Below are 27,784 nucleotides of genomic sequence, written 5' to 3' on the forward strand. Positions count from 1 at the left end.
TGACCTGAGTCGAAGTCGGATGCTTAACCGACTGAGCCACCCAGGCGCCCCTGTCTCTCTGTCTTAAAAGCAAATTATTTTGGGTATATACCTAGGAGTAGAATTACTGTGTCATATGGTGATTCTATATTTGACTTTTTGGGGAACTGCTATACTGTTTTTCATGGAAACTGCACCATTTTTATATTCCCACCAGCAATGCACAAGAATACCAATTTTTTCCACATCTTTGTCAATGCTTGTTATTTTCTGTTTTGTAAAATTATAGTCACCATGGGGCATATGAAGTGATATCTTATTGTGGTTTGGATTTAAATTTCCAAAAGGATTAACAATACTGAGCATCTTTCTATATGCTTGTTTGTTGGAGTTTGTATTTTTCTCTGGAGAAATGTCTGTTCAAGTCCTCTTCCCATTTTAAAATTTTGTCTTTTTGTTGTTGAGTATAAGAGTTCTTTGTATATTCTAGATACTAGGCTCTTATCAGATATATGATATACAAGTATCTTCTAAGTTATCTTTTCACTTAGTAATAATACCTTTGATTCATGAAACTTTTAAATGTTGAAATCCAATTTATGTTTTTTTTTTTCTTTTTCTCAGCATGGTGTTGTTGTCAGATATAAGAATTGCCAATTTCAGGGCCATGAAGATTTACTGTCATGTTTTTTTTTCTAAGAGTGTGATAGTTTTAGCTCTTACAGTTAGGTCTTTGATCTGTTTTAAGTTAATTTTTTTGTATATGGTATGAAGTAGGGGTCTATTCTTTTGCATTATTTTGCAGTTTTTCACCATTCCATATGATGTTAGCTATGAGTTTTTCATAAATGCCCTTTATTATGTTGAGGAAGCAACCTTCTATCCTAGTTTTCTAAGTATTTTTATCAATACAGGTTGTTGGATTTTGTCAGTGGCTTTCCTTCATCAGTTGAGATGATCATTTTTTAGTCTTTTGTTTATTAACATGGTTTATTACATTGTTTGATTTTATGTGAAACTACCATTGCAGTCTGAATAAATCCCGTTTGGTCGTGACTTGTGATGTTTTTGTTTTTTTGCTTTTTGGTTTTTTTGTTTTTGTTTTTTGCTTTTTGTTTTTTTTGTTTTTGAGAGACAAAAAAGAGAGAGAGCTCACGAGCAGAGTAGGGACAGAGAGAGAGAGGGAATGAGAGAATCCCAAGCAGGCTCCATGCTGGTGTTGAGCTCACAAATCATGAGATCATGACCTGAGCTGAAATCAGATGCTTAATCGACTGAGCCATCCATGCCCTGCCTTTTTTTTCTTTATTCTTTTCTTTCTTTCTTTCTTTCTTTTTTTTTGTTGGCAATCCTTTTAATATACTTTTGAATTTGGCTTGTTGGAATTTTTGTTTTTCATTCGTTTGAGGATTTTTGCATCTATATTCAAAAGGGATATTGGCTTTTAGTTTTCTTTTCTTGTGATATCGTTGTCTAGCTTTGGTATTAAGTTAATGCTGGCATCACAGAATGAATTAGAAAGTGTTCTGTCCACTTCTATTTTTGGGAGAGTTTGAAAGGATTAGTATTAAGTCTTTAAATGTTTGGTGCAATTTATCCATGAAACTATCTGATTCCAGACTTTCCTTTGTTGGGAGGGTTTTTTTTTATTATTTAAAAAAATTTTTTAACGCTTATTTATTATTGAGAGACAGAGAGAGACAGAGCATGAACAGGGGAAGGTCAGAGAGAGGAGGAGACACAGAATCTGAAGCAGGCTCCAGGCTCTGAGCTGTCAGCACAGAGCCCGATGCGGGGCTCGAACTCACGAACTGTGAGATCATGACCTGAGCCGAAGTCAGACGCTTAACTGACTGAGCCACCCAGGCGCCCTGGGAGGTTTTTTATTTGATACAATCTCTTTATTTATTATTGGTCTCTGGAGTTACTCTATTTCTTTTTGAATCAGTTTTCGTTATTTATGTGTTTCTAGGAACTTGTCCATTTCATCTAAGTTATCTGATTTGTTGGCATACAGTTCATAGTATTCTCTTATAATCCTTTTTATTTCTCTGGGGTCAATAATAATTTCTCAATGTGATTGTTTCAGTATAAACCAAATCAGGTGCTTCTCTATGACAGTATCTCACAAACTGTAGGGTAAAATCCACCTTGCCGCTTGACGGAAAAAATTATTCTGGGTTTTGTCAACTGTTATTATTAATATGTTAATAATTTCTTATCTGTCAGTACTTTGCATTTTGTTTGTACTGACACTTAAAGTTTCCTGAAGCAGCGATGCCATTTTGCATTTCTGTTTCTTGTTCCTTGTAGCTTCATGCACTACTTCCTCTGCCTGGAACGTCCTCCCCATCTCTTGTACCCGCTGCCTGGCATTTACACACACACACACACAGACATATGACATTTGAGTGGTACTTGAATGGCATTTGAGCAAAATTGTAAAGAAGAAACTGATACATATTGATCTCAGTTCTTTACAATTTTTCTCAAATACCGCTTTCACTCATCAACACTAGCCCCTTAGGCACAGTCATTCCATGTGTACAGCTCCCTGAGCATGCCATAGCTATTGAACTGTAAGTATCTTTGCTACTATCCCTATGGTGATGACTTCCAAATCTCTCTTTCTCCTGCCTCGATCTCCCTTTTGAACTCTAGGCAGATATTTTGAGCCGTCTGTAAGACATTTCCCCTGGGGCACCTGGGTAACTTACTCAGTTTAGTGTCCAACTTCAGCTCAGGTCATGATCTCATGGCTTGTGCATTCAAGCCCTGTCTCAGGCACTGTGCTGACATCTCAGAGCCTGGAGCCTGCTTCGGATTCTGTGTCTCCCTCTCTCTGCTCCTCCCCAGCTTGTTCTCACTCTCACTCACTCTCTCTCTCTCTCTCTCAAAAATAAATACACATTTAAAAAAATTTTAAGAGACTTCTCTCCTATATTCCTTACTGAAATCAATATTTCCCCAGCCAGCTTAGTTGCTCAACATATTCCCTTTAACTATACATCTCTCTGGGTCTCCTGAATGGTTCAGTTGGTTAAGCTTTGGACTCTTGATTTCTGTTCATGTCATGATATCACAGTTTGTAAGATCAAACCCCACATCTGGGTCCATGCTGACAGCGTGGAGTCTCCTTGGCATCCTCTCTCTCTCTCTCTCTCTCTCTCTCTCTCTCTCTCTCTCTCCCCCCTCTCTCTTTTTCCTCCTTCCTCTCTCTTTCTCTCTCTCAAATAAATAAACTTAAAAAAAAACCTATACGTCTTTCTGAGGGCTTCACCATCTCCAAATAACCAAAACCAAAGCTCTGATTCTCATGCCAGATGCTTTTTTTTTCCTTAAGCCATGACCAATAGCATCAACTAGTCAAGCTTCTATTGTGGGGAAGACACAGTGATCCAGTTTATATATATTCTCTCTGATCTTCACTACAACCCAGAAATATCTAGGTGTTATTTCCACCTATATGAAACAACTGAGGCTCACTGAAGTGCGTAACTTGTCTCTTTCCTTCCACTTCTAATTGGCCGAGTCAGGATTCGAGGGTTCAAGCTCATGTACCTGCCATTCAGACACAGTAATTCCTGAAAATCTTTCTTCCTCTAAATTTCCACTGCCACCTTCACTCCTCTCTTTTTCTCACTCCTGATATCCAGTCCAGTAGCAAATTCAGTTGGCTCCATATTTAAAATAAATGGAGAATCTGAACACTTTTCACATCTGCCCAGCTACCAGCTTAGTCTCCTTGAATATTGAAACAGTTTCTTAATTTATCTTTCTTCTCCTGTCTTTGCTCCTGACAGAGTCTTAAGCTTACCACCCAGAGTGTCCTTTTTAGAACCTTTGTCAGGTTTTATATATTATATATGTAGACTATATATTTACTCATTTGCTCAAGCCTTCCAATGGCGGTCTATCCCATTTAGAGTGAAAACCAAAGTTTACCATGATCTGAAAGTCCTTACAGACCTGCACCCCCAACCCTCCTGCCCCAAGCACTGACCTCACTACCACCTTCACCTCACTCTGACCACATCACTTCATTGCCATTTTTCAGACAAACAAAGCATATTCCAATGAATAGGTCTTTGTATTTCCTGCTTCCCTGATCTGGGACACCCTTCTCAGAGAACTTTATGGCCTTCTCCTGTACTTAGTTCTGTGCTCAAATTACTCTCTTATTTCTGTTACTTTCTTAACCTTCACCCCATATTCTTCTTCTCCTTCACGGCACTTATATCCACTTGATATATTACATATTTGTTTGTTTAATTATTTATCATGTATTTTAAGCTTAATGACAACAGAGGTGTTGTTTCTTCTTCTTCTTCTTCTTCTTCTTCTTCTTCTTCTTCTTCTTCTTCTTCTTCTTCTTTATTGTTCACTGCTGGATCCCCAGGCCAAGAACTATGCCTGGCATATAGGAGGCACTTAATGAAGGTTTTTGAAAGAATGAATAAAGGAATCAATGATTGCTGTCTTTAGTTCATATCCAAATCATTTCTGGCTTGAAGTGTAATAATAACATTGGCCTTGCTGCCCCCAGTTTCATACTCTCAAGCTTGCTGACTAAATGATATTTGGGTGTTAGTCTCTATTTAGAATCCTTTAATAAATCCCCACCACTTGCAGAATATACTTCCAGTTTCTTATTATGATTACCAGGGTTTGGCTCTAGCCTCCAACTTTTTTTAATGTTTATTTACTTTTGAGAGAGAGAGAGAAAGAGAGCGTGCAAGTGGGGGAGGCGCAGAGAGGGAGACACAGAATCCGAAGCAGGCTCCAGGCTCTTAGCCGTCAGCACAGAGACTGATGTGGGGCTCGAACTCACAAATTGCAAGATTGTGACCTGAACTGAAGTAGGGCGTTGTCCAGACTTTAACACTAACTTCTTTTTCAAGTTGATTCTTTTATTGATTGATTGATTGATTTCAATTTATTTCTCTAATATTCTGTTTCTTCAGCCTTAGGGAACTGTTTTTACTTCCCCACATGAGCCTTGCTCTTTACAGCTCTGTGCCTTTGCACCTTCTCTTCCCTCCCCCCAGAATATCATTTCCCACCTTATGACATGACAACCCTCATGCATCCAGGAAGACTTAATTGTGCTCTCCTATTCCTTCTTCTAGAATTATGTTCATGACATGAAAATATTTCTCCTTAGGACTCTGGACTTCACAGAACAGGACAAGACTCTTTGTCATTCTGTTTCTAACTGAAGTGGCAGGCACATTGTATGTGATAAATATTTGTTACTGTAAGATGTTTGTATCATGTTCTAGTATTATCTCTCAAGGTATGTTCTATTAAATGTGTTGTTTTACTTCATTTTAAAACAAACTCAGTTTACCTCTAGCCTAGAAAAAGACTAAATATTTTCCTATTCTTTTGCTTGTGAATTAATACTAATTTGGAGTAGGTTGAAGGATTGGATAAGAATCTCAGGTGGAAAGGAAGAAGAGGAAGCATCCCTGTTACACTATTTGAATTATTCCTTGCTTTCCCCTAATATTAAAATGACCATGAATGTCCTTACAGTTGGCTAATTTATACAGAACATCAGTTTGAAGTCTCTTAGTGACTACATTTAAGTTCATAAAAACATAGCTTTTAATGTCTAGGTAGTCACTTTCACAACTGTGACATCACCTGCTCTCTACTGACATTGAATCCTCTACCTGGCCCTCATTCAAAATCTGTTTGGTTGTTCCCATCCCATCTCCTATATGGAGCTTCTAGGACTCCCTAATTGAGAGCCATTGTCAGTGACTTTAGCATCTTGTTTTACTTCCCTTCCATTTCTCTAGCTTGCTGCTGCTGTAATTTTCCCATGGTGACCGTGTAAATGAACTTGAACTTTGTGTCTCTCACAATACACTGGTGAGCTGAACTGAGAACCTCCTGTATTTTTCCAAAGAGGTTTTTATTTCTTAAAAATGGTATCAGCCAGACAAGTGGAAAAAGTACAGTCAGCTTACATATCTTTGTTTGAAGTTTGAGCTTTTAATAATAGTTGGTCCTTGGGGTTACAAAAACTCTGAACCCTGACTGCTTGGGTTTAAACCCCAGAAACCACTTCCTAGTTCTATGACCTTGGGTAACCTGCTTGAGACACTGAAGTGACTGTCAGTTTCCTTCTATAGAATGGAGTTTATAGTATTAGTATCTGCCTAAAAGGGTGAGGTGAGGATTGCACAAGTGAATTTTTTATAAGTTGCACAGAGTGCTTCCTGGCACATAATGAAAGCTGATGTTAGCCCTTCAACCTAGTCCCTGGGCCAGACACTGAAATGAAATAGTGAACAAGATATCAGGTCCCCGTGCTCACAGAACTCAACATTCCTGTGGGGTATTGACATTGAACAACTAAACCTAAATAAATACCTAATTGCATTTTATGATAAAGACTGGAAACAATTTAAAAAGAGATAAAGGAATACTTAAGGAAGAAGTCTCTGAGAAAGTAACTCTAAGTAACCTAAAAGAGGAGAAGGAGTCAGCCATGGGGAAGAGAACATTCCAGGCTCAAGGAACGGTACAAATCAAGGCCTGTAGGTGAGAATGAGCCTGGGTATTAGGGGAGGTAAAAAGGCAGGTGGAGCTGAAGCATAGTGAGAAAGAAAGGGTACAAGTGAAGTTGGAGAGCAAATTGATGAGCCTTTCAAGCATGCTAAGAAATTTATTTTGAATCTAATTTCGGTGGGAAGCCAATGAAAAATTTGGTATCTATTGTTCATTACATGGGTTTTAGAGAAGGAGCCAGAGAAATGGAAAATAAGGGATACATTTTAATTCTGTGCTATTTATGATAATCTATTTTAACAAATTTTATAAAAAAACAATTTAGAAGTTTAGAGTTTCACTTGAAAATAATCTCCATAGTCACCGTGCTTGATTTTTCTAGAATTATTCGATAGTTTTTGACATACTTATATTGCTCTTAGGGGTTTTACCTATATATCAAACATGTATCTACCTTTCTTTCTTTAAGTCAACAAATATTTACAGAATTCTTACTCTTACTATCATGTTTCTTAGACTTGCAAGGAAACAGACATTTAAAGGAATTATCTAGTAACTAATTATATTTAAAGCAGGTATTATAAAGGAAAAGTAAAGGCTACCATGAAAGCACTTAACAGAGGACTTCTGGCCCACAGATCATACAGGCTTCCCTGAAGAATGAGTAAGAGGAAGCTACATAAAGAGAAGTGGGAAAGTACTGAGGCAGGAGGACCTTACATCTTCTGTGTTAATTTAATATTTTAATTATTGGACTGTTCATATTTGTTGGGCCAGGTGGCAATGTGGCAGAGCTTATATGAAGTTAACATGTTAGATTCCCTAGTTAAATGAGTGTATATGATAAGAAATAAAGAATCAGAATTGAGGGTAGTAAACTTCCACTTAGGATGCTTAAAGCAGCATTAACCTTTCACTTCTCAAATGGGGCTAAATGGAAGGGATCACTGGAGAGACAAGTCTTGTGCTATTTATGTCAAACAGGGAGATGCCCTCTGGGCCATTAGGCATTTTGTTTAAAGGGTTTAATATGAAAATGTCAATACACTCCATCATGGGGAGAAAGATATTGTTCCCAGGGAGTTGTTTATCTAGACATGTTTAAATATAGCAGTAGAGAGGAAGGGAGGGTGGTTAGGGTATAGAGGACACACACTAGGTGCAAACAGCTCTTGGGAACTGTAATTATTTTTCTTTACCCTTTAGTTGGGATGTTAAATTCCATTTATTTCTAGGAATTTTTGTTCTTATGCCCGTCAGTGCATACTTAACAGTAGGAAGATGCATAATGTATGTTGTGTACGTGATAAGTTGGCATATCTTCAGGTTTTTCAGCATAATACAATTGGTGTCTTTGGGTCTTTTCTAGGTTTGTGACTTGGCTTTTAGCCTGAAGAAAATGCTGATCCGACACAAGATGACTCACAATCCCAATCGTCCCCTGGCAGAATGCCAGTTTTGCCATAAGAAGTTTACAAGGAATGACTACCTCAAAGTGCACATGGACAATATCCATGGCGAAGCTGACAGCTAATGGTAGCTGTAAAGGAATTAAACCGTTCAGAAGGGCTCCTAATATGAAACCCAGATTTCTCTCACCTGATTAGCATAGCAGAAGTAGACAAAAGTAATTCACTGGTCTCATAGTTCTTATTTGCCTACCTTTAGAGTTCATAGATGCATATGCAAAAAAAAAAAAAAAAAAAAAAAAGGAAAGAAAGAAATTCCTACTTTTACCAAAAAATGGTACAAATAGAAAAAAAAAACAACTTTGTAGCCTTGCAAAATACTACTTATGCTCTGTTTTATAAAATGGAAAAAGGAGTCATGGCTTTCCATGTTGGCTACCTCTCTGTAAAGAAGTTTACTAACATACTCTTTATTAGGCCTTTTTATTTTATTGTTATCTGTGTGTGTGCATGCACGCACATACTGGTTATTACTGATTTATCCAGAAAGAAATTAATATACCAAAATATTTCATACAGATGAGGATAAGGTCAAGGGTTTTTAAAGTATCAAGCATGATATAGGATAAAACTTGCTATTTTGTGAAACAGACCAAAAGTTGATGTTATTTATAGCTCTCTACAACAGGTCAGTTTAAAATAAGGAAGTATTTAAGAACTAAAGCATCTACTGAAATATTGCTCATTTTAGATAATTCTTCGAAACATTATCTCCTCTAATCACTTAGATGCAGACATTCATGGTCTATAGTACTTTCATAAGATCTTCATAAAAATGACCATATACCTTAAGTATATATCAAGCTGATTCTCCTAAGTTTATACCAGTCATCTTTAGAAGTTAACAATATACAAATGCATACAACTAAAAATTAAAACGAAATAGGTTCTCAATATTTGTTGACTGACAGGAGTGTCAGCACATAGTGGCATTGCAATATTAGTTATGGTGAACCTCGCCTTTTATCTTCTCATTCCATCAAAGTGCACAGAACATGTTGGCACAGCTATAATAGAGTCCTCAGAGCATTAACATTCTGTTTCACAAAAGACGTTTTCCAGAATCCAGGCAGTAGGTGATTCTGAAACGCTTTTGAATTACCCTCAATTGTTCCGTGTAATTAGGAATCCAGAATAAAAAATACAAATCCAGCTATTGTTATGATTGGAATTATCACTGATTAAGGGAAATTGAAGCAAGAAGTGTAATTTCTTCTGTTGGGTTATATTTCAATAAAATACTTGAGAGCAACATACAATGAGCAACTTGCTTTGGGGGAAGATATGATAAGATGCATTAGTGATGTCAGAATAGCATAAAGGAATCCAAAAACCAGAAGAAAGTCAAAATGAAGTCCAAATCATGAATTTTTCTACTTAGAGCTCAAAGGAGAGGAAGTATAACTTTAAGGAAATTGGTTCCAACTTAAGAAGAAAGGTTATCTGAAGACACAGTTCTTTGAAGTCAGGAATCTTGTTTTAGAATTATGTTTTTGCTCAGTTCCAGTTTTAAAAAGAAGCATAAAGATTCAATATAGAGATTTAAACTCTGTAAAAATACTAAATTTGAAACTCACCAGAGATAATGTTTAAAAATATAAATCTCAGATTATAATTTAGAAAATATCTAAGTATGGTTATATGTAGCATTTTTATATCTGAAAATTATAGACTGTATTTTATAAAAATAGATTTTGGTCTTGTTTCTCACTATGTCATTTGTTTCAACAGTATATTTTTAGATCTAAAATGTTTTCAATTGAACATGACAGTGTGCTTAATATCATTTGAATATAAAAGGCCAGCTGTAAAATTTGGTAGTGTGTATTATTTAAACACATTCTGCTCATTTCTTTTGATGCTACCTCCTCTGTATGGTAATCACACCGTTGTGTGATGAATCTGAAACTTGAAAGGAAGCCAAATACCAATTTTGTGTAATCTCAGTGACTCACAGTTTACAGATCTGCTCTAATTGGAAATTACCCTTAAAACCATGTTGTTGCCATGTTGCATAATAAACTGATGAGAAAGAGGTGCTGGACCTTATCAGGCTGAAGGTTCGTAGTCAAGGAAACTCTGGAAGATAATGTAGAAAAACCTACTGGTCCCCAGTCTTGTCTTTTCAAAGCACTGAAATCAAAAGAAGTTCTTAGAAAACTCTTTGTGTGCTGTTACATTTACCGAAATATTATTACTTATAAGCATTTCAAATATATTAGCATTCGTGTCGTGCAACTTTTGAATCACTCAGTAATAGCAAAAAGATGAGAACTGATTTTTTTTCAGGTTTCATTGAGAAATTAAGAACATAAATAGTCACAGAGGAAAAGTCCTGTTGGCAAATGGGAGTACAGGTACCCACTTGGAAGCGTCTTTCTCTGCTTTTCTGCTGTAAAAGATTATGGCTCAAGTGCTTTCTTGGGAACAGGCCAAGCTATCAGGTGCCCATGAAGTCAAGGCTACATAATTTTAAGAGGTATTCAATAACATCGGTGGGTTCAGACATCCTCTTAAAATCATTATACTTGTGTATTAACATTTACAATATTTACATATCTTGAATTCCTTCTTTTTAAAATTTTTTGAAACTTTTTCTTTAAGTTTATTTATTTATTTTGAGAGGGGGAGAGAGAGCATGTGGGAGTAGCGGGTGGGGTGGGGGTGGGGAAGAGAGAGAGAATCCTAAGCAGGATCTCCACCGGTATAGCATGGAGCCCAGTGCGGGGCTCGAACTCTCAAACTGTGAGATCATGACCTGAGCCGAAATCAGGATTCGGATGCTTTACCAACTGAGCCACCCAGGTGCCCCTGAATTCCTTCTTGTTTCACAATCACTGGCTTATAGGATGTTCCTTCTCATTTCTTTCTTTTTCTTTTTTTCTTTTTTCTTTTTCTTTCTTTTTTTTTTTTTTTTTTTTTGGCTATATGGGAAACTTGATTGATTAATCATGCTCAACAGTTGCAGTGTAAAAGTGTTCATTAGTGATTCATTATTGGGGTTAATATACAGGATAGTTAAAATGCTACTTTTAAGAAACATATTTCTTACATTGTGTGTGTCTGTGAGTCTGCAGAAGATCACTTTTATTCAGTGCTTTACAGCAATTACTTTGCTTAGTTCTTCTGATCTTTTGCAGCCAACTCAATGGGTGTGAACATAGATTACAGGTCTTCCAACCTTAATTTGTGCGTTAAATTTTATGTACTGCTATATCTCTCAAAGCTGGAAAGGAAGGAAGGAAAAAGATAGGTACTGGAAATATTCATTTTTTCCTTCACTAACCTAAATTTTCCTTATTAAAGCTCATCTTGTGGTTGTGAATATATGGAGATGGGTGGGTAGGTGGAAATGTGCCTTTTTGAAACTGTAAGATTTCATCATTGTATCATTCACATTGTATACATATTGTGTATACAAATGTAGCATTGTAAATGTAGCAGAACTTCAGTAGCATTTTTTTAGGAATCTGTATAAATCACTGTCACAGTTGGTGTGAGCATTGTATTTTACTATAAAACTATACTAGCACAGTTCTATAGTAAAATCCAAGTGAACATTTTAAATTTGTTTTTTATGAAAGAAGAAAACATAATTGCTCTTACTCCCAGGCTTCATGCTTTTATGGTTTAATTCTAAGCGTTTCTAGATCTGGCAAATATGTCTGAAGTTAAGCCGAGTTGGTCTCAGGACAATAAGAAAAAACCATTTCCTTACATCTCATCTCACTGTTGGTCATACACACACAACATGTAAAAAGGAACATCATTAAAAACAAAAGAAATCTGATTTATAGTAGCATCTCTGAGCAAAAATATCCTGAAGTTCACAAAAATATCCTGAAGTTCGCTTATAATATAAGCATGATAAAAGTTACAGCTAATGTTTTAGGTATTCCTTTTCTCAAAAGCAGTGTTTTATCATCTCGGTGTTGCCCCAATCTTGTGAGGTCTCCAAGAATCAAAAACCATCATCATCATCATCATCATCATCATCATCATCATCAAGTGTCCAACAAGTGGATGTGGAGATGATGCATTCATATAACTTTGATTTCTCAGAATCCGCTAAGGCATGAGTTCTTTGAAGCTGACTCTCATAGCTTTGACTACCTTGGGCTCAAAACTGTGTTATCCCACCAGGTTGTTAATTTGTTGTGTGACAAAATAGAAAACTAACTCAGGAGCCCTCAGTGTGGGCCATGTCAGAATATTCTAAGTTTCCTAGGCTCATGAAATAGTACAAAGTGCAAAAACTATCTTAAACTAAAATAATGTCCAAGTTTATTTTCTTCCTCTTAAAAAAATGCTTAGCACAGTACTGTAAAACAAATGATTATATTTGGTTTTTTTAATATGAAATTTCTTGTCAAATTGGTTTCCATACAACACCCAGTGCTCATCCCAACAAGTGCCCTCCTCAATACCCATCACCCACCCTCTCCTCCCTCCCACATCCCATCAACCCTCAGTTTGTTCTCAGTTTTTAAGAGTCTGTTATGTTTTGGCTCCCTCCCTCTCTAACCTTTTTTTTTCCTTCCCCTCCCCCATGCAAATGTTTATATTTGTTACAAAACAGTATATTTAAATATTTGATGGTGTATTTAACTTCCAATCCTGCAAAACTTTAGGCAGTGAGAATAAGATTTTATTCCTTGGGCTCATGCCGCTGTGGCATATTACATGGCAGGAGGAAACTAAGACTTTAAATAATGTTGATAATTTATATGCTGAGAACTGAGAAAGGACGTGGGACCACTGAAACTTGATTAAATTAATGTAAAGGAGTTCATCTGAAATATCACTGTTTCTAACAAGAAAGACTATAAACTTATTAGGAATTAATTCCACGTGGAAAGCACACAAACACAAATCCATTTGCCTGTACAAAATAGTATAAAGATGAAAAGAATCCTAGCTCACAGGAGACACTTGAAACATTCCATTACTTCATTTTTAAGTTTTGCCTTCTTGGAGAATATCAAATAATGCCCTTTTCTTCAAAGTTAATTTTGTCTGACATCTTTTGCATAGTATTTGACTGGTATACTCTGCCTCCCCATTCTTCTGTTGAAAACCGTTCTGTGACTATATGTAAATTTTAGATGTGTTTCTAATAAACAACCTGTGGTAAGATTTCACATTTTTATCCTATGCGACGAAGCTGTGTGCTTTTCAGTCTGTGGTGATGAATTTGCCCTCCCTTACCCAGGATCTCATGTAGCCTCCATCTGGATGACTGACTGGCCTGATATTGGAGTCCGTATTCAGGGAGAAATAGGCTCTTTACACCAACATGTGAAATTCATCATCGCCAACGTGTAAATCTGATAAAAGCCTGACATTGTAGACATAATCCAAGACCCTCCTTTGTATGGATCTCGCTGACCCAAGGAAGCTACTGATGCACAGCTTTAGGCAAAAGGTATTCCTTAAAAAATATTCCAGGGCCTTTGATAGCATGGATGCAAGTATAACTGTTGAAATCTGAACAAATACACCACCATTATCAGGATTTAGTTGTTGAAACGGTATATCCTCTGTTTGTCCTTTAATATTTGACAAAGCAACCCATAAAAAAATGGAAGTGCATTGGCTTCCAAGTCTTGCAAGTTTTTTTTCTTTCTAAAGTATTAGCCAGCATCTGGAAAGCTGAAATTGCCTTTGATGAAAAAGGGGCCTGAAATTAACATCTATGAAATTGAAGCAAAATATGTAGTTCCTATGCTAAGTAGGAACATAAAAGTATGGAGATAGGGAGTGATACCACATTTGGTTGATTCTAAGACTTATTTTTAAGTTCGTAAACTGAGGAATCCTGTATGGAATACTACATATAGTAAAGAGGACTTGTGAAAAATTAAATTTTGTGGAAAATAAGCAGTCACTACTTTTGACTGCCTGAAGTCTAGTTTTATTATTGAAATGTAAGAAATCCTCTCCTGACCTCACATTTTGGATAATCAGATTTGCCACACTAGTGAAATCACCATTTGCAGCTCAAATTCTGCCTGGCGTATTACAGTACACAGCATCCTTCAGAACATGAAATAGAGTAAAGCAGTGTCAAGTGCAACACACTGAGTGTCACCTTGAGCCTTTCTTGCTCTTTCCACGTGGAATTCATTTCCTGTGCTGTTCAGCTGCTGCATTACTTCAGTGTAGTTTCCAGTTTTACCTTCAGCTGAGCTCAGAGAGTTGAGAGTGACAAGTTGGTGTTGTTCCCGGACTCAAATTATGATATTTAGGATATTAAGTTGTATCCTTTCTGCTCTGACTATAAAATATGAAATTGGGACAGATGAATTTACTTGATTAGAGTATTATTAGACTAATTTGTGAGTTGAGCCAATTGGCTTTATACCGATAAAAACTATTTCATACCCCTAATCATGCCAATTCAGTAAAGGGCATGGAGCTTATGGCTTAATACAGATCCTGAGAGGGTGGTACAAAGTCATGGGGATTTAAAGAGGAATTCAAAATGTATGTCCTATAGACAGGAATATAATACTCTTCTAAAACCGGATACATTGGAATTAAAAGTTCAGGTAAGGGTTTTGCAATTTAAGAATTCATATGTCTTTCTTAAGACTTTTATGTTATATAGCATTGAGATTAAACCCTCATCGCCTGACTTCTCTTTCTCTCTTCTCTTACTGAAGATCAGTCACATCACACTTACACAATACCAATTCTGAGTCTGAATTTGACATATGTTAATTTCCTTAACAGTGAAATGGATTTAATAGCATCTACTCGTTGGCTTTGTTGTGAGAAATAAATCAGAAAATGCATATAATTCTGCAAAGGATGCCTCGCACTTAACTAGGGTTCAAGAAATAATATTGCCCTAGTGTTCCTCCAGGTAATTCCCTTATCATCTTGTATATGCTGTCAGAAACTTCCACGACTCTGCAACATTCTAGCTCATATCTTGAAGAAAATCTGTCACAAGTCAAATTAGATAAGATTTATATTGTATATCATCGACATATTCACAATGATAGAAGCATTTCACTTGGGAATGTTGTTGAAAATTCTTGTATACTGTATCAATTTAGCATATTATAAAAGTTACCCATCCTTTTGACTCGAGTATATAAATAAGCTATTTTTATTAATGCCAAGATTATCAGGTTTTTTTTTATTGTGCTGAGACCACATCTTGCTCTTATCTAATAATCTAAACAATAATTTTGATTTTATAAAACTTGAGCTACCTACCTCTTTATTAACAAAGTAGTAGTACCCAAATGTTCAAATAGGTAACAACAACCTTATTATATTATTCATATTTTAAATTACATAGCTCGGGACGCCTGGGTGGCTCAGTCGGTTGAGCGGCCGACTTTGGCTCAGGTAATGATCTTGCGGTCCATGAGTTCGAGCCCCGCGTCAGGCTCTATGCTGACAGCTCAGAGCCTGGAGCCTGTTTCAGATTCTGTGTCTCCCTCTCTCTGGCCCTCCCCCGTTCATGCTCTGTCTCTCTCTGTCTCAAAAATAAATAAACGTTAAAAAAAATTAAAAATAAATAAATAAATGACATAGCTCAAATGAAACTCTGCTAACAAAAACAAAAACTGGCTCTTAAAAATAATTTAAATGCATCAAAACTCATGAATTAAATCAAGTATACACAAGTGAACGTAAATACATCTTTACTCTTTAAACACATTGAAAGATAAGGGAAGAATTTTATGAGATTAAAAAAAAACAGAAATGAGTGATTCATTTATTATTGCTAAGTTCAGCTAGTACTTTGTAAAAATTAAGGTAAAAGTATATACCATGAGGTGAAAAACAAAGTCATATTTTGAAAAATGGTATAAACAGGTCTTGTTATTCATATAATGACCCTTTATTCATGTAAAGATTCTGAGATAATGTTTGAATAGATTTGCTTAAGCAAACGAACAGTAGTGAAATATCCTAGAATTAAGGCTATCTTATTATAGAGAATCAATAGAGTTTATAGGGGAATTATGGCAAATAGAGACTCTGAAATAGATTGATAAAAGACAAAATGCTTATACTCTTTTGACTTTCTCCACATGTTTTTGGAAACTTATGCCACCAATATAATTAATACTTCAAGTATTTAATTGAACAGTATGTTAGACATGAATACTGTTGTAAATTAGACAAACATCAACAGTGAATCTTGAAGGACAAATGCCTTACTGTGGCTGATGAAGGGAGGCTGGACAGCTAGAAATATTAAGGAACATAAAATCTTAAAGATGTGACTTTTCCATAACTTTCAAATTAGCATGTGATAGCCTCCTCAAGCTCTGAATCTTACAATAGCTTAGTGTATCTGGAAAAAACAAACTGGTTTTTCACCTTCTCTTTGGCATTACTGTCATTAGAGACTCCAGAAGCAATGGTTTTGCTTTCCTCATCATTTGTTTGGGTCTCATACTTTGTAAATTAGATATGCTCATGGAACTGGTCAGAATATACCCTTATCTCTTGCTGACAAGGGTGTCATTATCTTACAGGGGATGTTTCATCAATTAAAATATCTTCTATGAATGGAAATATTGAGTACTTTGGAACCTTTGATATAAAAGGGTCTGCTAAATGATGAGGCTTACAGGACCTAATGTTTTTGTTGTTAATTGTTACAGTGTGTTTTCAGAAGGAATTTTCTAGACCCAAACATCAAGTATTAATTGCTCTTTCTCCACATAAGTCCCTGTGGTCGATTGTTACATTAATAAGTCCAGTAAATCATGACGTTTGGCATCTGTGCCCTTGTCAAGTCTCTTCCTACACAGACTTTGGCTTGGCCTGTCATACTTTGGCTGATGGAACATATGCAAACATGATCAAAAAGCTATGGCTCACATCTTGGGAATGTTGCCAACCTCTTATCATGTAAAGAAAGGTCAGCATGTTTTAAGGATGAGAGAACACATGAAGAGAGAGACCTAGCCATTCTATCTAAGCCAGTTCTTACTCAACCTAATTTGACTGAGTCACGTGAATGAGCATAGTCAAGACCAGTAGAAGAACCTCTTACCAAACCTCCTGAACTATGAAAAATAATACATTATTATTGTATTTATTTATTTATTTATTTATTTATTTATTTATTTATTTCAAAAGAGAGACAGCGTGATCAGGGGAGGGGCAGAGAGATGGGGGAAGGACAGAGGATCCAAAGCAGGCTTCACATTGACATCAGCGAGCCTGATGCGGGACTCAAACTCACCAACCACAAGATCGTGACCCAAGCTGAAGTCAGATGCTCAACCAACTGAGCCACCCAGGTACCGCTTAAATTTTTAAGTTTTAGGGTGGGTTGTTGTAAACTAACAGATAACACATACAGAAATTAGTAGATAGAAAACGGTTTCTACTTCAAGAAAAACCTACAATGTATGACATAAGCTTTGAGACTAGGCATATATGGATATGGCTAGGGATATATGGCTGGAATAAGTGGCAGGTAAGCTGCTGGCAGAAGCTGGAGGAATGGCAGACAAATTTTAGTGGCTGCTGATAAAAACGTTGTGGAAACTGCTATTGGAAGTGTGAAAAACAGTGATCTGTGTTTTTTTTTTTTTTCATCATAAAACAATTGCATGACTGTCCCTGTAGTTCCAACAGAATGATGAAACGGCAGTTGACTTCTTTGTGTGTAATAAGATATGATAAGAGACAAACTTAGAAAGGATAGTTCAGTTTGCAAATGGAATTCAGAAAAAATGTGTATTCAAGTCTTCCTGTGTAGAGGAAAATAGAAAGGTTTTACATTTCCAATATCTCCAGCCAGGGTTATTTTTTTAGCCAACAGATTCTCAAAGAAAGAAATAGCCTTTGGGAGAAAGTCATATCAGAGATGTTGTCTGCAAAACTCTTCATTAAGACCTCAGAAAGACTGAAGGTGGTGCCCAGTGGGCTCTCAGTACAACTAGACAAAAAACTGTTTCTAGGAATGTTAAGGGTGTTGTTCCATGGCACTTTGTCATTCCATGCAAAGAAGAGAAACATCTGTCTGAAAAAGAATTATTGATGTGGCATTAGGGACATGGAGTAAGTTTCATTTAGATTCATAGAATACCCAAAGAGAATCAGCTTAGATTAAAAGGGACTGAGTTAGTTCAAAATGAAAAAAGCATCTGGACACAAACATTCTATGGAAAGGAAGCCGACTGGAAAAACTATTCAGCTATTCAAAAAATTTCAAACATAGGCCATTTCCTATGGAAAAGGAAAGACCTCCCTGAGGAGAGAACCAAGGAGGAGAAGGTTTGATGAGAACCACTCCTGTAGAACAGACCTAGGCTCTAATCAAGGAAAGTACCGGGCTCTGAATGGAAGCTCTCACAACATGTGTCCACAGCTGGATTTTAGAATTTTCATGGACCTGAACTTGCTTTGTGCCTCTCATTGCTCCTCTATTTGTCATCTGTAAATAGGGACAATTTTATTTCCTTCTAAGACTATTCAAGTTATCTATTTCATCTTGGGTGAGTTTTGGTAATTTGTGGGTTTTGAATAATTGGTCAACTGGGCAATATTATCTAAATTGTCAAATTTATGTGCATAGTTGCTGAGAGCATTCTTTTATAGTTGTTTTAATATCTTGAGGTGGTAATGATATCTTTTTCATTGTTGATATTGATAATTAGCTTATTTTTTTTCTTTTTTTTTAATCAGTCTTGCTTAGAAGGTTATCAATCATATTGATTCTTTTCAAAGAACCAGCTTTTGGTTTTACTGATTTTCACTATTGATTTCCTGTATCCTCTTTTATTGATTTCTGCTCTTCACCTTATTGTTTTCTTCCTTTGGCTTACTCTGGAATAACTTTGCTCTTCTTTTTCTAGTTGCTTCTGGTACGAGCTTAAATTACTAATTTGAGACTTTTTTTTCCTAAAGAAGGATTTAATGCTGCAATTTCCCTTTGCATGCCACAAATTTTTTTACGTTATATATTTACTCAGTTCAAACTATTTCCTAATTTCCCTTGAAAATTACTTTTTGGCTCATGGGTTATTTAGAAGTAAATTGATTAATTTCCAAGTACTTGAAGACTTTCCTGTTACCTTTCTATTGTTGATTTCTTGTTTAATTCCTTTCTGGCCAGAAAAATGCTTTGCATGATTTCAATTTTCAAAAATTTGTAACACTTATTTTATGATCTAAGATACTATATATCTTGAAGAATTTTCCATGTGCACTTAAAAGATGTAAGCTATTAAATTGCAATCAAGATGGCAGAGTAGCATGGACACCCTCAGTTTGTCTCGTCCCTGAAACGCAGCTAGATAAGCACCAAACTATTTTGCACACCTAGGAAATTGATCTGAGGATTAACACAACAATTTGCATATCTTGGGCCACAGAACTGGGAAGGTACGTGGTGCAGAGGGGTGAACTGGAGGAGACAAAAGCCACGGAGGGTAGGGAGCTGTTTTTGCAGAGGAAGGACAGAGAAAGGGGAACAGTGACTAATCAGGAGACTGCAGGAAAAATCTCCCCTGAAAGTAGTTGGAGAGAGAGAGAAAGAGTGATAACACTCTTAGGGGACTGAACAAGAAATCTGTTCCCCAAAACCACTGACAGGAAGAAAGGAGAGGGTTTCAGTACCATCAGGATTCTATAAACAGTGGAGGCCAGAGTGTGAAGTTCCGGAACCCAGTGCCCAGCAGTGCTCTGGTGAGGAAGTAAGGCAAATCCCCAGGAGCAGTCAGCGTGGTCTGAGGCGACCATGTGCCACACGATGATAGTTGGTTCCCCTGTTTGGAGAGCATTTAGTAGAAACCATACAGCCTCCTCACAGGTAAAGGTCCCAGTGGACTCTGGAGAATAGCCACGTTTCCTGGTATTGGGACAAAGATGCCAGGGTAAAGTGAAACCTGGTGCCAGCTATGTTTGTGATTTGCCATAATCTCTTAACTTCTGCTGCTGCACCACTGCACGAAAAATAGAAAAGGAAGGAAAACCTTCAAACTCCTTATGGGAGGCCAGCATTTCCTTGATTCTAAAACCAGACAAAGACCCCCACTAAAAAGGAGAACTACAGACCAATTTCCCTGATTCACATGGATGCAAAAATTCTCAACAAGATACTAGCAAACTAGATCCAACAGTTTGTCAAAAGAATTATTCACCACAATCAAGTGGGGTTTATCCCTGTGATGCCAGGCTGGCTCAGTATCTGCAAATCAATCAATGTGATACATCACATTAATAAAAAAAGGATGATGGGGCACCTGGGTGGCTCAGTTGGTTGGGCGTCCGACTTCGGCTCAAGTCATGATCTCACAGTCCGTGAGTTCGGGCCCCATGTCGGGCTCTGTGCTGACAGCTCAGAGTCTGGACCCTGCTTTGGATTCTGTGTCTCCTTCTCTCTCTGCCCCTCCCCTGCTCATGCTGTGTCTCACTCTGTCTCAAAAACAAATAAAACCATTAAAAATTGTTTTAAAAATAGAAAAAAATAAAGGATGAGAATCACATTATCCTTTTGATAGATGCAGAAAAGGCATTTGACAAAATATAGCATCATTTCTTGATAAAACTCTCAAGAAAATAGGGATAGGAGGATCATACTTCAAGATCATAAAGGCCATATACAGAAGTCCCACTGCTAATATCATCCTCAAGGGGGAAAAACTTAGAGCTTTCCCCCAAGGTCAGGAACATGACACAGATGTCCACCCTCACCGCTGTTATTCAGCGTGGTGTTGGAAATCCTAGTCTCAGCAATCAGATAACACAAAGAAATAAAAGGCATCCAAATTGGCAAGGAGGGAATCAAACTTTCACTCTTCATAGATGACATGATACTCTATGTGGACAAATCAAAAGGCTCCACCAAAAACTGCTAGAACTGATCCATGAATTCAGCAAAGTCACAGGATATAAAATCAATATATAGAAATTGGTTGCATTTCTATATACCAATAATGAAGCAGCAGAAAGAGAAATCCAGGAATCAATCCCATTTACATTTGTACCAAAAAACATAAAATACCTAGGAATAAACCTAACCAAAGAAGTAAAAAATCTGTATGCTGAAAATATAGAAACCTTATGAAAGAAATTGAAGAAGACACAAAAAAATGGAAAAAACATTCCATGCTCATGAATTGGAAGAACAAATATTGTTAAAATGTTGATACTATCCAAAGTAATCTACATATTTTTTTTAAAGTTTTTTTTGATGTTTTATTTATTTTTGAGACAGAGAGAGACAGAGCATGAACGGGGGAGGGGCAGAGAGAGAGGGAGACACAGAATCGGAAGCAGGCTCCAGGCTCTGAGCCATCAGCCCAGAGCCCGACGCGGGGCTCGAACTCACGGACCGCGAGATCGTGACCTGGCTGAAGTCGGACGCTTAACCGACTGAGCCACCCAGGCGCCCCAGTAATCTACATATTTAATGCAATCTCTAACAAAATAGTACCAGCGTTCTTCACAAAGCTAGAACAAGCAATCCTAAAATTTGTATGGAACCACAAAAAACCCTGAATAGCCAAATAATGTTGAAAAAGGAAATCAAAGCTGGACGCATCACAATTCCGGACTTCAAGCTGTATTACAAAGCTGTAATCATCAAGACAGTATGGTACTGGCACAAGAAGAGACATATAGATCAATGGAACAGAATATACAACCCAGATATGGACTCACAAACATATAGCCAACTGATTTTTGACAGAGCAGTAAAGAATATCCAATGGAAAAAAGACAGTCTCTTCAACAAATGGTGTTGGGAAAACTGGACAGCGACATGCAGAAAAATGAACCTGGACCATTTTCTTACACCATACACAAAAATAAATTCAAAATGGATGAGAGACCTATACATAAGACAGGAAGCCATCAAAATCCTAGAGGAGAAAACAGGTAACAATCTCTTTGACCTTGGCCACATCAACTTCTTTCTTGACATGTCTCCAGAGGGAAGGGAAACCAAAGCAAAAATGAACTATTGGGACCTCTCAAAATAAAAACCTTCTGCACAGTGAAGGTAATAATCAGCAAGTGTAAAAGGTAATTGATGGAATAGGAGAAGATATTTGCAAATGACATATCAGATAAAGGATTAGTGTCCAAAATTTATAAAGAACTTAATCAAACTCAACACCATAAACACAAATAATCCAATGTAGTAATGGGCAAAAGACATACATAGACACATTTCCAAAGGAGACATCCAGTGGGCTAACAGAAACATGAAAAAATGCTCAACATCACTCATCATCAGGAAATACAAATCAAAGCCACAATGAGATAACACCTGACACCTGTCAGAATGGCTAAAATTAACAACTCAGGCAACAACAGATGTTGGATAGGATGTGGAGAAAGAGGATCTCTTTTGCATTGCTGGTGGGAATGCAAGCTGGTGCAGCCACTTTGGAAAACCGTATGGAGGTTCCTCAAAAAATTAACAATAGAACTACCCTATAACCCAGCAATTGCACTACTAGGCATTTATCCAAAAGATACAGGAGTGCTGATTCAAAGGGGCACATGTGCCCCAATGTTTATAGCAGTACTATGGATAATAGCCAAAGGATGGAAAGAGCCCAAATGTCTACATACATACATATTGTATACATACACATACATACATATTGGGCTAATGGATAAAGGGTAGTCCATTAGCCCAATATGTAATACACACACACACACACACACACACACACACACACACACACACACACACATATACTTACAGTAGAATATTACTCAGTAATCAAAAAGAATGAAATCTTGCCATTTGCAACAAGTGGATGGAACTAGAGTATATTATGCTAAGCAAAATAAGTCCATGAGAGAAAGACAAATATATGATTTCACTCATATATGGAATTTAAGATACAAAACAGATGAACACAAGGGAAGGGAAGCAAAAATAATATACAAACAGAGAGGGGGACAAACCATAAGAGACTCTTAAATAGGGAGAACAAACTGAGGGTTGCTGGGGGTGTTGGGTGAGGGGTGGGATAAATGGGCAAAGGGCATTAAGGAGGACATTTGTTGGAATAATCACTGGGTGTCAGAAGTAAGTGATGAATCACTAAATTCTATTCCTGAAATCATTATTGCATCATATGTTAACTAACCTGGATTTAAATAATAAAGAAAAGGATGCATGCTATTATTGGGCAGAGTAAGTTCTATACAGTCTATAGTTAAATTCTTTGGTTAATAATGTTGTTTAATTTTTTGTAACAAATTTTTTGTAAAAAAATAATCTCTCTCCAGAGATTCTGTTTCTCTGGAGAACCCCAATTAATACAAGATTCTGTTTCTTTGCTGAACATTTCTATTTTCTTGTTGTTTACAGGACTTCTCACAATTGCTTGCTGTAAGATAATTCCAACATCTCTGATCATGTTGGTATTACCATCGGTTCATTTTCTTTTCCCATATGAGTTGAGATTTTCCTGGTTATTTGTTTTCTAATTTTGCATTGTATTCTGAGCATTTTTAGTATTATGAGAGTTTGGGTCTTATTTAAATCCTGTGGAGAATGTTGGTATTTTTTTAAAGCAAGTAGTTGAATTGGTTGAGTTCAGGTCACAATTCCCAATCTTCCCTCTGTAGACTTTAGTTCCAGTGTCAGTTCTAATCCAGTTTTTGAATTCTTTGCAGTGCTTTTTTGCAGTGCTATTTGGATCTATCTAATATGTGTGCCACTCACATATTTGTCAATCTTGGACCTGAGTAGTAGCATATCATTATTTCAGCTCCTAAAATTTTTGACATGTGAAGTAGAATCAGATCATATTCATAGTTTAACGGTGGGCCCAAGAGTTCATAATTTATGAGGTTGCTTTTCTGAGTTCTTCCCTCTCCATAATCTTTCTGGTCTTTCTGGTTCCCTAGAGCTCCTAATGTTGGTCCTCCAACTCCGTATTACCCTGCTCTGCTGTATACTTCTGCAACTTTATGTGCAACCAGAGTCAGTTCCCAGGACAGAGGAAAAAGTGGTGAAGATGGGGCTCCCCTCTTGTCATGGAAGCATCCACTGAATAGGGAGCACATTTTTATTCCCTCAATGTTTTAGCTCCTGCAGTTCCCTGTTTCTGGTTGTGTCTCATCACCATGGAATTACTTAGGGGATGGAGTGTGAGAGAACAGAAGAAAAAAATAGAAAAGGCGAGATTTCCATCTCTCTCTGAGTCTTACATGCTTCTTTTTCCTGCTTTTTGTACTAGAACTAGTGGGCTTCTATTTGCTCTCTAATGTCTACTTCATTTGTTCAGGGAAACTGAGTTGGGGTGTAATGGTATAACCACCATTTGATTTATTCATACTTGAATTCTGATCATCTTCCCTAATCCACTTGCTATCATTTACATTTCAGATTTCTCAAATAGCTGTTCCACACAATCTGCCCAGGTTTAATAGTTATATTCAGTGAGAGAGACACTCCCATTTCACTTTTTCCAGAAAAAGAACTCCATTCCTCTCTTTGAAGGGAAGTGTTTATTGCAGTCATCCCTATCTCACTATTACACATTGAGCTAATGGAAGCAAATAACTTGTCTTTTTGTTCAGATGTCTCAATAAAGAAGAGTGGCATGTGGGGATCCTCAGTCACACCTATAACAGAAACATATGATGAAATTCTGGACTCTAAGCCCAATGCAATGACTGGATAAGACTTTGGAGTCTTGATAGAGAGTAAATGTATTTTGACTATGTAAGGGACATGGGTCTCTGGAGGCTGCAATAGTCATGAATATATACTACTCAGAGCTTCTACTATGGGAAGCATAGTTAAATGATGGCTCTAGGTATTGCCTTTTTGGATCCTCCACTGCTTTCATGCTGAGGCCACACTTCTCATGCTGACTTCAGGAGTAGTAATGGAGGCCCATTCCAGACAGCCTCAAGATACCTCTGATGTGCAACTTTGGCTCAAAGCTCCCCATTGGCCTAGATGAAACTTTCTTAGAACTACCTCGAGTCTCAACCTCCTCCTACTGAATCCTCTTTCTTACTTCTCTCACAGAGGAAGGGGTGACCTGAATCACAGTCTGAAGGTGCTCCATGCTTTCTCTGTGTATCTCCCACTCTATCTTTCACAGACATTTTCTCTAATAAATCTAATGTCTGTCTAATCCCATCTTGGAAATTGCTTATCTGAAGACAGAAAATAACACAGGACCCAAGGATAAATTGATTGTTACTTGATGTAGCATGATTGTTACCTGATGTATCATGTCTCTCAGTATCCACTCCCTAGTGTAGTCCCCCATAGTCAGCATTCTTCAGAGAAACAGACCAAAAGGATATATACTTTATATATTTATTTTATTTTAAGGACTTAAAATTTGCAAAGGTGAATCCACAGCTGGATACATTCTGGAGGTAATGTCTTCTAGTTGTGCAGTATGTGTGTGTGTGTGTGTGTGTGTGTGTGTGTGTGTGTGTGCGCGCGCGCATGTGCACATTCATGTACACGGAAAGCTTTATACAGAAATATCCTAAGAGAGTTTAGAGAAATTCTAATCATTTTCTTAGGGTTTTACCCATGAAAAAATTATAATGGCCTCAAAATGAATTTTATTTACTTTATTTCAGAGAACCAAGGATTTAAGATTATCTTTTAAAACTGACAAGATCCAGTATAAAGCGGTTGACAAAAATTTTTAATATCCTTTCCATGTGCTATATGACAGGAGATTTTACATCTTGTGATAATTTGCTAAAGAGAATTTGCCTTGCAAACTTCAAATGGGGAAGTCCTTCACTGTTTTTCACTGAGAAAATTGCAATTACTAAAGTCATTTTTTTTTTACTTCACTTAGCATTTAATTAGTAAAAAGAAAGATGCTCAAAGAGTCAATGGCTTCTAATATTGAGATTCCATAGGAAACAAAACATACTAAGTTCTAGAGCAACTAGCATTACTAGAACTAATCTTGCCAGCGTTTTGAGCGATTGTGGCTGTTTGTAGCCCTATTTCCAGAAGGCAGCCTTCAGCACATACTTGTCCAAGATTTCCTACTGAATCATGAGCTTGAATATACACATACTGCAAACTTCTGTGATATTCCACTTGATAACTTTTTTAAAGTTTATTTTTTTGAGAGAGAGATGAGAGAGAGAGAGAGAGGGTGCAGGGGAGGGGCAGAGAGAGAGAGAAAGAGAGAGAGAGAATCCCAAGCAGACTCTGTGCTGTCAGCAAAGAGCCCTATGCAGGGCTGGAGCTCATGAACCATGAGATCATGGCCTGAGCCGAGGTCAAGAATCAGACACTTAACTGACTGAGCCACCCAGGTGCCCCACTTGAAAATTTTTATGGTTTTTAAACAATAGTGACTTAATTAGTGCCAACTAATCTAAAAGATATTTGCAGACATGACTGACAGTTTGGAGATAAATCTGTACTTTGTAGAAGTCAAGGAACCCAGAAGAGTCTGTTAGCCTTGGAGGTTTTGCCTATTGCAATAGAGCTATGATGTGTGGTGCTCCACTTGCTTCCCATCTGTAGGTGGCATTTAGTTGTGAAAGTGAAATGGACTATACTCATGAGACCTTATCATACTTCTCTTCTACTGACCACTATATGCCAAGGACATGGCTATAAACAAAATGGAAGTTAAACTAGTTCATTTTATTCTGGTCTAGCATATTAACTCTTCAAATATTACTATATCTTTTTTTTTTAATGTTTATTTATTTTTGGGACAGAGAGAGACAGAGCATGAACGGGGGAGGGGCAGAGAGAGAGGGAGACACAGAATCGGAAACAGGCTCCAGGCTCTGAGCCATCAGCGCAGAGCCTGACGCGGGGCTCGAACTCACGGACCGCGAGATCGTGACCTGGCTGAAGTCGGATGCTTAACCGACTGCGCCACCCAGGCGCCCCAAGTATTACTATATCTTTAAGTGCAAATGAACATAAGTATAATATGATTGATCCTATAGCTATACAGTGTTAACTCAGCAATGGGAGAGAACAGTGGCAGAGTATTCCAAAATATAATATTTCAAATGACCTTTACATTTTGCTATGTGATTTCTGTCTTTGGACACAACTAGATATAGCACAGTTGACTTCAGTGGGAATGGAAAGGGCTAGAACAAACCACTAAAGTATAGAGGTCAGTAATAGGAAAGGTGGAGAGGAGGATGATATGGAGAACTTTCCAAAAGGTATACTATACCATTCTGAGGGTCTAGCAATAAATGCTTAGGCCACTCATATTGTGGTATAGGTTGGAAGCAGCATTAGTAGCATTAATACTCTGCAGAAAGGCATAACCCAGCGACAGGTGTCCAGGAACAGATTAGAAAACAATTGGTTTCATGGAATTGTGCTGGCCAGGAGCAGGTCCTCAGATGCTGAGTTAAGGTTCAGGCGTGAGATGTCAGCAGCTAAGGTAGCAAAGATTGGCTGGAACTTCTATAGGCATTGCCTTGCTAAAATGGGGCAGATACCATGTAGTATATCAGATTCAATAGATGCCATCCCAAGTTTGAGTCTCTGTAGCTTAAGCCAACCAGATAACCACAGTCTCTGGGACATGTTTCATCCTAAAAACCTGCACATATGGAGTTCACAGTGTCTGAACTGTTGTTCAGAACATGCAGCAGTCACATATTGCTGATATTTACAGTTGCAGCAACTGATTTCATACAGAATATGGTTCTGTTAGTTCCTGGACTCTCGGAGCATCCATCTAACTCACACATTTTCAGTCAATGTTCATTGTGTAAGTTTCCCACCTGTCTAAATACTCTAGCATATTTTCATCCCTGTAATGCTCTGAATCATCTTGTTCCTAATGTAGCCCACACCATTCACCATCAGCCACCCCGAGGCC

General features: G+C 37.3%; 1 protein-coding gene across 1 annotated transcript in view; it reads left to right on the forward strand.

Moving 5' to 3' along the window:
• PRDM5 (PR/SET domain 5) overlaps positions 1–9,783 on the forward strand; it is a 210,247-nt gene extending 200,464 nt beyond the window's left edge. Inside the window, 1 exon segment of the mRNA XM_086704306.1 lies at positions 7,871–9,783. Within this exon segment, the coding sequence (XP_086560432.1) occupies positions 7,871–8,035 (165 nt within the window). The 3' untranslated portion in view covers positions 8,036–9,783.
• The last annotated feature ends 18,001 nt before the right edge of the window (positions 9,784–27,784 follow it).

Source organism: Puma concolor, chromosome B1 (assembly GCF_028749965.1).
Source record: "Puma concolor isolate L17-30 chromosome B1, mPumCon1.1.hap2, whole genome shotgun sequence".
Taxonomy (NCBI): Eukaryota; Metazoa; Chordata; class Mammalia; order Carnivora; family Felidae; genus Puma; species Puma concolor.